General features: G+C 38.4%; 1 protein-coding gene across 2 annotated transcripts in view; it reads left to right on the top strand.

Annotated features, from left to right (window-relative positions):
- Positions 1-2,023: 2,023 nt before the first annotated feature.
- The window catches only part of Dcn (decorin), a 33,446-nt gene continuing 21,640 nt past the window's right edge, over positions 2,024-13,829 (top strand). Inside the window, exons 1-2 of one of the 2 annotated variants that reach the window (XM_028881200.2) lie at positions 2,024-2,418; positions 5,943-6,208. In XM_028881200.2, coding sequence (XP_028737033.1) covers positions 5,986-6,208 — 223 coding nt within the window. In that variant the 5' untranslated portion in view covers positions 2,024-2,418; positions 5,943-5,985. Of the gene's footprint in view, positions 2,419-5,096; positions 5,247-5,942; positions 6,209-13,829 lie in introns of those variants that run through there. The other variant, XM_028881201.2, reaches the window with a different exon arrangement.

The raw sequence follows: 13,829 nt of genomic DNA, 5'->3' as shown, positions 1-13,829 counted from the left end.
TTGTTTCTCTGGCCCCAGTATTGAACTTCAGCACAGTAAGAAGCAACATGGGAAGGTATGCTATCTTAGCAATTCAATATAACTCTCTCTGGGTTAATATTTATTCCCCTTATGATGTATTACAGCTTTGTAACCTAGATTCAGAACGAGAACCTCTGGGAGTTGCTTTTTGCTTTGCTTCTTACCAGCTGCACAGGCTTGGGTGGGTCACTGGTCTCCAGTTTTCATTTTTTTGTGAAATAGAAGAGTAAATGCTATTCCTCCTGCCTGACTCAAGGGAAAACTATGCAACACACCAGAAAATAAAGGGAGGCCATGTTGATGGAGAACTTACACTGAAAAGGCCAGGCCTTAAGTCACTTTTTTTTTCTATCTATTGTCTTCTTCCGTGTTCCATCTAAAGCTATACATTGAGTAGCGGTTTCTGTGCATTCATTCCACAGGTGCAGCCGCTGTAGAGCAGAGAGGTTGCAGGAGTTGTTTAATTCATAAACCTGTTTTCACAGGGAAGAACCCAGACGTGAACCGTAAACTACGAGACTCCACTAGTAAAAAATGAAATGATGTGTGTGTCTCTTTCTGTTCCTCTTGTCATCTGTATACTACTTTTCTTTCCTATTCCCTTGCCTTTCTTTCTTCTCCTGTCTTGTTTCGACAGTGGGTAACAAGTGCTGTCGTAGTTTGCCCTGATTCACGTGATTCACTCTAGTAATGTTCCCGTATGGCTAAAGAACAAATCAGAGATTAAGAAAGATAATGGTCACAGTGCAACCCAGCCCGCAGTCAATATTTGACTGTCTTTGGTAGTTCACAGGGTATTTCTGAGATAATTTCCTGAATACTATAACTATATTAGTTAGAGCGACTCTGTATGCTCTTTAGGAGTAAGACATGTACATAAATAACTGTAATGTAAGCAAGGAGTCATCACATGTAAGAAGAAAGATATGAAATACAAGGAACATACAGAGGAGGAAATAAATTAATGCTAGAGGAAAGGTACTGGTGTTCACAGCAATGTCAACTAAGGCTTGTGCTTGACTCTTTCTAAGGCGCCAGAATAACCCAGTATGTTGTCACTCACAGCAAGAAGGGGTTGGGCAGAATGAAGAGTTAAAGGACAGGCAGTCAGACTTGGGAACAGAGTCAAAATAAGTGTAGCTCCCCCTCCCCCTCCTTCTGATTCCCTCTGAAGAATTTAATCCCTTCGAGCTTCATAGAGCTAAAGAATATTTACTGTAAAAGCATACATACCCTTAGATGCCTAGAGGGAGGCAGAGGGGGAACTTCTCACTTTTCACAGATGTTGATTTCAAGTTCCCACCTGGTAAGGGCCTGGGGGCCTGAGCTTAAAGATGCAGGTCAGAACCTGGAGAGGCAAATAGAACCACCCACAGGATCCAGCAACGGGATTATAAAATCTCTAAAACTTTTTCCAGTGACTAAATAAACATTTCTTCATCTATTTGCACTTTCTTTCTTTTCTTCCTGTTTACTGAAACTTGGAAACAGCCACAGAAAGCCCTGACTCCATAAAGGTCCCATCTATAAAAATCATTTTTTTAACCTACAAACTAAATTATATTATAACCAGCTTCTGATTTCTATGTGTTTGATTTAGCAACAGCCAAGGGTGGACAATAAGAAAGATTTTTAAATCGTGAGTAATGAAAATAATAAATGACATGCTTTCTAGATTAAATTCTGGCTTTCTTCCAGAACACCCTAGAAATACATTCAAAATGAGCAGAGAACCGCACAGCACTTGAACCTCAGAGCCCAGGCAGAATTCCATGTGAGGCTGCTCTGAAGACCACGTTTAGAACAGCTACAAGATTCATTTCACTCCATTTTGCAGACCCACACATCTCCAAAGCGCGCGCGCGCGCGCACACACACACACACACACACACACACACACACACGAATGTTATTTCAGAAGACTAATAAATACTACTCGCAAACAAGGCTGGAAAGGGTGGAGAGTGGAATGGGGTTGGGGGTGGGGAGACAAACCCTTCAGTGACGATCTTTTCGGGGGAGAAAAAAACAAATAAGAGAAAATTCAAATCAAGTTACTCCACTAGAAGACAAAAGCAGTTTGGAATGTTAGGCGGATGCAAAAGGAAAAAAGCAAACGTGGAGGGGGGAAAAGGAGGCCGATAAAGTTTCTGGCTACAACACAAGAGACGTATCATTACCATATGATCTAATGTGGGTGTCAGCTGGCTGTGCTCATTGAGTGAAACCTTCGTTTCTCACTGGGCTATGGAGTAGAAGCTGGAGGTTCGCAACCTAGTGCCAGAGAGCAGCACCCTCCTCCTTCCCACACCTGCAAACTCTTTTGCTGGGGCTGAATATTTAGTGTAATTACATCTCAGCTCTGAGGGCTCCCGTGGCAAATACCCGGATTAAAAGGTATGGCTTTCAATAATTGTCCTGAACTCTGCTATAGGCTCATAAAACTTCCGTCAAGTGGAGGGCAGGGAAAAAAAAAAATACCTAGTGAGAGAAAGAAACGAGAAAGAAGTTGTGCTAAACTTTTAATAATCTTGATGCAACATTAGAAACAAGAGTTGCTTGAAAACAGAAGCACTCGGTAAAATAATTACTTGAATGCATTGTTTTAGTGCTTTCTCTTTTATTCTTGCAAAGATGCTTATTAAAAACCTGTAACAACACCACGACTGTCTATACTGATGTTTTTGCATTTGTACTGATGAAACGCTTCACTCTTTATGATCTGCTAACAGGAAAGCAATCTAAACTACTCTACTACTTGTGCCTAGGTTAGCTATTTAAAGATTTATTCCCGTCCTGGATTCTTGCATACTTCACAATCCTTTAAAACCTCAGCAAGTGAACAGATCTAGTTATAGAGATATAATGTCTGTTTCTGCAACGCCAGAAATGAATAGGAATTATTACCAGAGAGGTGGAAAGCAACACTGAAAATATTTATTATGTTTAAGATCTGAGGTAGTAGAGCCGCATACTTTCTTGGATATAAATAAATGTTCCTGTCAGTATATTCAATGCAAATGAAACTTTCTGAAGAGATGCGTTGACTGTGAGGTGAGGGTGGGGGTTGATTCTCATTTTAATGGTAAGCAGAGTAAAGAGACTAGTTAAGTACGCCCAGTAATCTCAATGTCTATGGCTCCCCCCCCCCCCGTTGCTGTTTATTTTACCAGGAAAAAAAAAAGAAAAGAAAAGAAAAACAAAATTTGAGTTTTATAGTAGCTCTTATTTATGAACAAATGTTACTTTTATTGCTTTTCTGTTAATTATTTCTATGGTTACCGAAGTTTTGAATTCAAGAAATACTGGGGGATCTAAATTTTGTTCTGTATTTACAGATTCTTTTGATACTTAAATGTTAAGTTTTAGCTTTGAAACAACCACCAAAAGTATAAACGTGTTTATACAAAAGTTAATCTGGACGACATGGCTAATTAAACAGGGGCCAGAAGTATTACTTTTGATGAGAGATTTCTAAACTACAGCAACCATTATTAGTGAGGGTGGCTTTGCAAATATTGGAGAGTAACAGTTTCCATGAGATGTAAAAAGTGTGTTACCTCTGTTACAGCCTCCTTTGTTTGTATAAGAACAACCTCTTTCTGCTGTTCTATTTGCTATTTACCACAAAAGGAAAAACAAAAACAAAGACAAAGAAACACTGAAGAAATCGTGAGGACCCTTGGCAAATATTAATTGCTCTAGCATGCTGGAACTTTGAGTATTCTAAAAAAAATTATAAAAGAATATCATGGGAAATTTGAATAAAACTTACAGGCATGCTTTTCTTCTCTAGGATAATGGAGTTAACACACACACACAAGAGGAGAGAGAGAGAGAGAGAGAGAGAGAGAGAGAGAGAGAGAGAGAGAGAGAGAGAGAGAAGCAAATAGCTGAGGTGGCATGCAGTCTAACTGTATCCAGCTTTAATCTAAGGGAAGATTGTGCAGAGAATTTGCACTATTTTAACAAGGGTAAACAAACATAAATGATGAGTGGTCCTCTGAGCCAGTGCTCAACATTTCCTTTTTTGGGTTGTTAGAGAAGCCACCAGGCATTTCTGCTCTGGCGAATGGATTATCAAGAGACATCTGCACTAACTCTCCTTCCCCTTTATTAAAGCTGAGATTACTTTGATTCATTTTCTTTTCTCCTAAAATTATTACAAGGCATTAAATATGCAAGGCCAGCAAACTTGTGGTAAACCATAAACATTGCATTTTAATGTGAAACAGTTAGGAGGCTTCTCCTTTACAGCAATCCAAGAAAACTTCTTGCCAAAACAATAACCTCCCTTTAAGAGAGACCCAGGAATTCAGTGGGAATGGGCTGTTAGAGAACACTTGGTATTGAACTCAGGGCAGTTGAGTGAATCACAATCTTTATGAGCTTTTTAATTGAAAATCACGGTCCTGTATGGTGTGTGCTGTTTTAGACACACTCCAGTATTAAATGTGAACTAAGAATGAAAAGGGGATTTTTTTTTTTTTTAAATGACAAACCATTTGTTTCTTTCCTAGTGGATCTGGCTAAAGCTTCTAGGATATGTATTCTGTATCTCTTCAAAGATGCTGTTTTCTTATTTGGTAACGATGATGGCGAAGTGTGACTCAAACAACATTTTATTTGTATTTGCAGAGGTGCAGTTATACAAAAGTAAACGTATAATTCTAAGTTGAGATCATGAATCTAAAAGTAACACCCGCAATATGCTTGGGGATTGCTTATAGAGCTGCAAAAGGATATTAAGCCATACCATCTCAAAAATAGACTGCTTGATCTCCATCTAAGCAAATGTACTTTGTTATTTAGACTGGTCATTTGGAGTTATTTAATTTATATCCAAATAACTTGACACTTGCTGTAAATACACACTTGGTGTTTTAAAGCATCAGACCTATTTGGTTTCTTGGAACAAATAGAATACACTGTATTGTTAATAAACTGATGTTCAGCTGAGTCATTCGTGTTCAAAATATTGTGCAAGGCATGGGTACAGAACATGGAATAATAAGACACGCCCTGAGGGAGAACATCCGCTAACGTGGGGACAGAATGAACACACAAAACACATTATAATATGTGATAAGTTCATTAAAAGAGGTCAGAGCCGCGTGCGTGGGATCACAGAAGAGGCAAAGAGCAGAACCCTGCTTGGAAGAGTCGGGACATACAGGAGGGAACCCCAGAATCTCACATAGTCTCTAAAGTTCCTCGGAAGATAGGTAAGCAAAATGGCAAGGGGGTCTGAGTGTCAGGGTTGAAGTCTATTCTTGAGAGGGGAGAGAGAAGATGCAGAGAAATGTAGCTTTCAATATCAACAGATCAGAGAACACGGTTGTTGTAGACAAGTCATGAGATGACAACCAATGGTGACAGTAGAACCAAGTAGGCTTAAGCTGAAGTTTTAGACAATGACCTGGGCAGCACTGTGGAAGACAGTCTGGAATAAAAGAAATGTTCAGGACAGAAGTGAGTAGGAGTCTCTTACAACAACAACGGTGAGGGACCCTAGACCAAGGAAAACTCAGGAGGATCAGTAGGAATGGGAGACGTCTCACTGTGTAGACAGAGATTTATTTGATTGTGGTATGGCACTGTTGAGTGAGCATGGAAAATACCAAGATGATTTCTTAGTCAAAAGCAACTGGCCAGGGATGTGCCACCTCATCATAATTCAGGTCCCAACAAGAGACAAGCAATTTAGTCCTGTTTGGATGGCTACTAGTAAGCAAAGGCTTTACATGTGCTTGTAATCACCTTTACCACCTTTCAAAGACTTTTTGAATGCCTGACTTCTGCATAACCAAGTGTTATTTTCTATATTTTTCTCTGTACTCACTCTGCTATGAGCTATTATGTAAGAAATACTACGAGAATTAAGTGGCAACCTCACTCCCGAACCTTTTGCTTTGTTCCAGGCTGTTCCAGGTCCCCAGGCTGTTGCACATACATGAGATAACCATGAAGGCGACTCTCATCTTGCTCCTTCTGGCACACGTCTCTTGGGCTGGACCCTTTGAACAGAGAGGCTTGTTCGACTTCATGCTGGAAGATGAGGCTTCCGGCGCAGCAGAAACGGAAGATTCTGGTCTTCCTCCTGATCTACCACACCTGGAACCCATGGGGCCTGTGTGTCCCTTCCGCTGCCAATGTCATCTTCGAGTGGTCCAGTGTTCCGATCTGGGTGAGTCAGGCCAACCTCGTGCCTCTTCTTTCTTCACAGAAGTGGATTCTCTGAGTGTTTGGTATTTTCAGGATTTATCTCTGTGATTCCAGAAGCAAGAGACAGCGCCACCTAATGAGGAGTAAGGGAAGCAGTCAAGGGCAGAGAGAAGGAACACTGAGGCTAGGATTCCTTTTGCTTTTTCTCCACACCGCACCCCATCCTCACCCCCAGGCCCATCTTATGTCAGTTCCATCAACTCTGAAGCTTGCAATGAATCACTTAAAAATGAAGTCTTTCTGACTTTAACAGACCTCCTTTTGCAAAGTAAAATGTCTACCAATGCCTCATCTTAGAGTCTGTTTCCAGGGTTTCTTTGTTATTGTTGTTTTTGTTTTTTCAATTCATGATTTGTTTTCTTCAGATGTTAGATATAAGGAAAGCCCCTTTACTCTTTACAGGGCCCCGGCACCAAAGATTAAACATTACTCACTTGCCAAATATGCAGTTATCAGAAGCAAAACGAGTTGGATTGTGCAACAGGAATTTATTTTCCAGATACATAAATACTCCCTTTATCCTCTGGTCTTGGTTTTCTTCTTACCTTTGGCAGTTGGTAGCCCAGATGATTATGGTCTTTAGAAAATTTCAAAAGAAATAACTACAACTACAGTACAATGTAAATATACGATATAATCTTGGCGCATAAAACTCTAGCCTAATACATTAAAGACAGCCGACTTATCCTTTTAAAAGAAAAAAAGAATGGTCTGGAATTCCAAGAGCCATATGCTTAGAAGATAAATCTTCAGAAAGTTTGAAGGCTCAGCAGTTGGGCCAAAGGTCAATGGACTTGGTTCCCATGGCAGCTGCTTTTCCTTTCTTCTCCTTTGCTTGTATATTTTCTTAGAGTAAAGGGAAGAAACGATCATGGGACTACCCTTTTGCTATGTCTCTTTCCTCATGGAAGGAATATCACAACAGAACAAGGTGACTCTTTGAGAAGCTCCATATTTATTCCGGGCAGTTTGCTAGCCATATTTTGCAGAGAAATGTCCTCTAATAATAAGCAAAGGAATGCACAAATGAAGGAACTCAGAAAAAACATAAAATGATTCAACATCAGTAACTGAGAAACATTTATCTCTGTCTTCTTCTGTGCTCACACAAACTGAACCCCGCTTTAAAGCTCTAGTGAGAGTGTATACGAATGCTTCCTGAAGTCTACAGATAGTTCATTGATCCATTACACCCTATGATGGATCAATGGTATTTTAGGGGTGGGAATGTGAATTATTATCAGTTTCCATTGCTAAAGTTTTCCATAGGATTATCCTTGGAGGAGTTTTTAATGAGGCAGAGGAGGTACAATGTCCACTCTTTAGTCAATATAACCTATATACTATAGAGTATGAGCAGACATTTTCAATTTAAATGCTTGACTCCATGTTTTCCACTAAGGGTTATTTGTGCTGATGTTAAACAACATTGATTCTTAAACTGTCCTTTCAGAGACAAGAAATTAAATTTGAGAGACTAAAGCCCTGTCATTTGTCTTTGAGGTGATGTAAACGCTTCTGGAAGATGCATGGAATGTTTGGCCCTAGCTATCATTACAGGGTACCATCACTATGTTCTTATCTAGGGCACAGAGGCCTGAGAAAGTAAACATGAAGTGGCCATAGATAGTGGCCAAATTCTTTTGCAGATTCTGTTGCAATTCAGTTTTTGAGCTGAACCAGAAGCTCGTGTAAGAACCACAGCTTCTCTTCTATCTTTATCGGATAAAGAACATTTTATTGAAAAATCAAGCAGCCAATGTAGTCTTAACTAATTAAGAAGCCCAGTTGTTATTTTTAAGACAGGAAACAGAAAGTACAACTTGTTCCTTTTATATTTACTCTTAATAAATATATGATTTTGTAAAATGTGGATACTATGTAATATTTTGGTACACATATACATTGAATGAGTTGTAAGTCTGTTAAACATGCCCATCTTCTCAAATATTTAGTGCTACACCATGAAAAACTCTTTTCCAAATCCTTTCCTCTAGCATTCTGAAATATATAGTACATTGTAGCTATCTAGAGTTGCCTGACTGTGCACCCTCCTGCAAAACATCCTTCTCTAACTGAACTTAGTAACCATGGATCATCAGACTTTCCTCATTCTGCCCAGCTCCTGGTCATCACCATTCTACCCTCAACTTCTGTAAGATCAGCTTGCTTATATTCCACACATGAGTGAGATCACTCAATACCTGTCTTTCTATTCCTTGCTTGTTTCACTGAACATAACTCTCCAATTTAATTCATGTTGCAAAAGACAGGATTTCACAAATATTAATGAGCAGTAGTCCCTTGCATATGTGCATCACAATTTTTCTAACATCACTTAATGCATACTAGACATAGTATTGTAACATATTTCAAAGCTTTGACCTAGAAAATGGAACAACAGAAGTGACAGACAGCCTCCACAATGGGAAAATGTAACTGCTAGCTGTACAATTGTAAATTTTTTTCCAGAACATATAAGGAACTCCAAAAATCCACTACCAAGAAAGTAAACAAAACCGAGACTAAATATGTTGGTACTGAGGCTGTGCCTAGAAAGCCAGTCTCAGGGACTCCAGACAGCTCCGGCTCAGACACCACAGCAGCAGCACAGACCGCTATTCATAAGACTGAGTCTTGGGGAATCCAGTCCAGACTAGACTTCTATGACCTTTAGTCCTGTTAATATTTGGTTACAAATGAATGAGAGACCCTCATTGAGAGCTAGCTTCCTGATCCCTTGCCAGATTTCTTGTTTGAGATCATAAACCAACTGAAAATGTTTAAAAGCTGCCATGTTTGAGGGACATTCATCAATGGTAACAGTTATGGTTTTTTTTTTTTTTTTTTTTTTTTTTTTTAGCAATAGAACTAAATACACATTTCTCAGAAGTGACCCATTAATACATGAAAAAAAAAAACATGCTAAAGATCACTCCTTATCAGGGAAATGCTAATCGAAACTCTATCACCTGCTAGCAGTAAGAGTGACTTACTTTATTGAGAATACTAAGGCTATCCAAAGCTTAGGAGGGTGTCAAAAAAGGGGAGCCCTTGAACTCTGTAGGAAAGAAATAAAAAGGAGTATAGCCGTAATGGAAGGCAGTATTGAGAGTCCTCAAAGAAATAAAAGTAACACAGTACTTTCTAGCTGTCCTACTTCTGACCATGAGCTAGAGAGGCACCTTTATACCCATGTTCACTGTAGCCCCATACAGGGCCACACACCGAGCAGCTAACAAAAAGTATGGAGGTGAAATTATTGGTTTCAGACTTATTACATTATCTTTACTCATTTCAAGTGAAGGTTTAGATCCAATGATCAAATTCAAAATGAATTGTTTGTGTTGGTTTTTGTCAATATCTGTCTATGAATGCATATGTTTATCCATCTAGCAGCTTACAGTTTATACTTCTGCAAGACAAATATGTACCATGCAAAGAAGTTATTACCCCTTTGTCAGGGCCATGTAAAACAGAGAGAACAAACTATCTTCTTCAGCTACAGATGTGACTAAAGATGCCTTTAAATTGCAGTCAAAGAAAAGAGAGCCATTCATAGGTGGAAACAATGCACATGACAGAATTGATAGAGTCATTTAATAACTGAAAATTAGGACCAAAATGATGATTCCTCCAACGAGGAATTATTTGCCATAATACATTGAAGTAACAAGCAAACCTTGATGAAAATAGGATCTGGAGAGATTTTATAACACAATGTGGCAGAAAAAAAATTCAAGACTATACTGATGAACTCTTCAGTATAGTATCACAAGGCAGCTTGGTGTTTTATTTGATATGTCAGAAAGAAACCTGTGTATAGCCAGAACAACTTCATAGTGGAAAACAAAACAAGTAAGCAAAAACAACAACAAAAACACTTCTCTGTTTACTCTGAATTTGCAGGTGAGCAAGCAAAGATTCTGAAAAGATAAGAGTGCATGCATTAGTCTGTGGTCTGTAAGGAGTTTGAGCTCAAGGTATTACTGCTCCAGGGTGTGGATGCATATTTATAGAGGAAGGAGGATGAGGAAGCTTTCAGTGGTACTAGAATAAGGGCTGGGAGGAGTTTCTCACAAAATATTCATGGTATGAACAAAAATGAATTTCTAGGGATGACTGTAGGTGCTTCAGGGTGCGGTAGTGGTCACATGTGTGAATACCATACCAGAAACTTCTGGAGGGAGAAACTGGAGCATCTTAGTTATTGGTCTAGTTTAGCTCTGAGCTAGCTTGGAGACTTTACTTCTCTCGTCTTGTTTCTGTCTTCAGAAAAAAGGAGGATTCAGTTAGGTTACAAGTTACCCTCCCTGCTTTTTTTTTTTTTTTTTTTTTTTTTTTTTCTGGGACAAATAATTTTTTTTCTTTTAGACAAGGTCTCACTATTTAGCACTAGCTGGCCTGGATCAGATATGTAGACCAGGTTGTCCTTGAACTCAGAGATTCCCCTGTTTCTGCCTCCAAGTTTTGGGATTAAGTGTATCCACCATGAAGCCCAGCCAAATAAACATTTTTTTCTCTTTAAAGAAAAATCTGTCACTTCATACATTTAAAACAAAGCTTAAAAAGATAACACAATTTTTCAGCAGCTATCAATTCAGTTTGATGAGAAGGTATGTTTAAAAGCAAGTAATAAAATAAAAGCAGAGAATGGTCTCAGAATTGTGTGTGTGTGTGTGTGTGTGTGTGTGTGTGTGTGTGTGCGCGTGTGTGTTTATGTTGGTGTGTGTATGAACTTACATCAAAATTAGTCATATTAGCTTATTTATTTTTCTTATTTTATTGTAGTCTGCTAAAAACATTATCATAGAGTATACACGAAACCACAGACCAGCTAACAATTAATGCTCTTTCCCTTTGGGACATTCTAAGAACTAATATTTTGGGTAATTTACCTATTATACTTTTCATAGATCTTTGAATATGCTAATTAACAGTATGCCACTTCATCTAGACATGAAATGTATAAAATTTTGGGGGGGAATCTGGTATGAGAACAATTTTTTCCCTTGGGAGTACAGATAAATTTGACATACAAATATCATATTTGAAGCCTGGAGGATTGTCTTTTAGCCATGCCCTTAACTAGACTTTTGTTCATGGCATTGAGCCCTTTCTGAAAGTCGCTGGGTGAAAGACAACACAGTGCTTTAAGTTTCAGCTTCTATCAAAAGCGTTTACAAACAGCTTAATACGTTATCAGTGTACTGCTGTGAAGGGAATAGTAGAACATAGTTTTAACTAAAATAATCTCTAAAGCTATCTAGTTCAAAGTAACAATGATAAACTGTGGTGCATCGAAATGGGTATGAGTCCATCAGTCATTGAGAGCAGATACATAAGCATTATGATTTTTCTCACTATAGTGGGCCTCCAAGAGCTAATCTGCAAATATCAAAAGTCTGAGGGGGTATTTTTTTAATTAAGAAATTTTTAAAATTCATTTTACATAACCATCTAAGATCCCTCACCTCCCTCCTCCCGTCCCTCCAGCCTTCCCCTTCCAAGCCACGCCCCCATTCCCTTCTACAAAAAGGCAGGCCCAACCCCTCCACCTTCAAGGTTGCTGGAGGTGTCCCATTATAGGTAGTGGGCTCAAAAAAGCCAGCTCATGCACCAGGGATGGATTATTATCCCACTGCCAGGGCGCCCCTCAAGCAGATCACACTACATAGTTGTCTTGCCATGCAGAGAGCCTGGTCTAGTCCCATGCAGGCTCCACAGCTGTTGATCTAAATTTCCTGAGTTCCCACTAGTCTGGTTCGCTGAGGGGGTGTTTTTTTTTTTTATTCTAAGTCTTCAGCTATAAAGTATATAACTTAGGTCAAACAGTTTCTGCTATAAAGTTCAAGGTTGACAACATGAATCAAAGGATCAGCCATTCAGAGATGGTGTTCTTTCCTTACACATGTGAGATTTCATGTCAACTTGACATTGTCCAAATGTTAAGACAGCCTCTAGAATTTTAGTTCTCAATTATACAAAAGTAAGCATAAATGGAAATTAAATCCCTAACAGAAAACAGAAAACCAGTAATAATGAGACATGGCACTCCATTCCAAATTAAAGGAAATCATGTCTTTTCGTGGTTGGATCACACTAATTATCAAAGATTTGGCAGAAGGCTACCTCCTCTAGTTGAATGCAATTAGCAAATTGACATTTCTGAAAATTGCGATGATTATGATTGCGGGGTACCCTCATTCATCCTCCTACAAGGTGGCTGTTTTGTAGTTTACTTCTCAGTATTGAAAACACTTCAGCCTTACATTTCCATGGGAACCATGTCTGTAATGAATTCTATGTTTACAGAGCATATGATGTCAGTTGAGTAACAACTGCATTTGATACTGAACATTTTAAGACACTGGTCACGGATATGAATCCTATTTCTGCCCCTTGTCATTGGAGTGGTGGTCTGTGTACAAGACCAACAAAAATAATAGTGAAAAAAAAAAGACCCCAGAAATAAGTTATTTTAAATTGATGTAAATTTCCATAGAAGAAATCATGAGATTTGAAATTTGATTGCCATGTGGTATCTGAGTCCATGCTCATTAAAAACTCAGAAATGAAGCGCTATCTGCCCAACATAGCAGTTATTATATTTTGTTGTGATCTTAGTTTTAATTGAAAACTGCAGTGAGTTATATTTTTCATGAGTTTTATTTCCAAGTCTGTTGCTCCAATTGTACATCCAGCCTCTAGTCAATGAAACCAAGAATTGTCAAATGAGTCAGAGATCATTAGTATTTCAAATTATATAATGAAGAAGAACTTGTTCTTATAAAAATATTAGAAATTTTGTTGCGGTATATTAAAATATAGAGATTGACATTCTATGTAAGAATAGAATTTCCAGGGTATTTTTTTTTGAAATATGGTTTGTCATTCTGTGTGTGTGTGTGTGTGTTTGTGTGTGTGTGTGTGTGTGCGTGCGTGTGTAGGCAGGGGCATGCATATGTGCATACCTGTTTATATGAATTTGCATTGTATGTGTCTCAGTGTCCATGAATCCAAAAAAGACTTTGGATTCACTATAGCTGGAATTTACAGTCTGTTGTGATCTCTTGATATAGGTGGTGGAAAGCAAACCTAGATTCCCCTGGAAAAGTAGTACACACTCTTAAACACTGAGCCATCTCTCTGGACTCAAATATCTAGTTTTTATTTTACATCCTATACTCCCTAAAATGGAAATAAAAAAATTTCACAAAATTGGTTAAATGACTTGTGAAACATATTTTTGAAGACCAAGGACCACTTGGCTGTTAAGTGTCTATATTAATATATTGAAAATCTACATTCCAAAACAAAAGCTTCGAAAAATTAATTTCACAGTACACATACCACCAAATTTACCCCAATTCATACTACTATACCATAGATCTGTTGGTTATAAAGTGACTATTAAAACTGATATCATCATGACATTCCAATTAAAATGAAAAGAATTGCTCTTCCTAAAGCTTAGATTATCTTCACTGGACAAACAAGAACTTGGTTACAAGTTCAACTAGCTAAGTTTAAATGTAAATCTGTGTCATGTCAATGTCGGATGTATAAAAAAGGAGAAGGAA

Source organism: Peromyscus leucopus, chromosome 18, assembly GCF_004664715.2.
Source record: "Peromyscus leucopus breed LL Stock chromosome 18, UCI_PerLeu_2.1, whole genome shotgun sequence".
NCBI classification, from domain to species: Eukaryota; Metazoa; Chordata; class Mammalia; order Rodentia; family Cricetidae; genus Peromyscus; species Peromyscus leucopus.
This window is presented reverse-complemented; position numbering and strand designations above follow the sequence as displayed.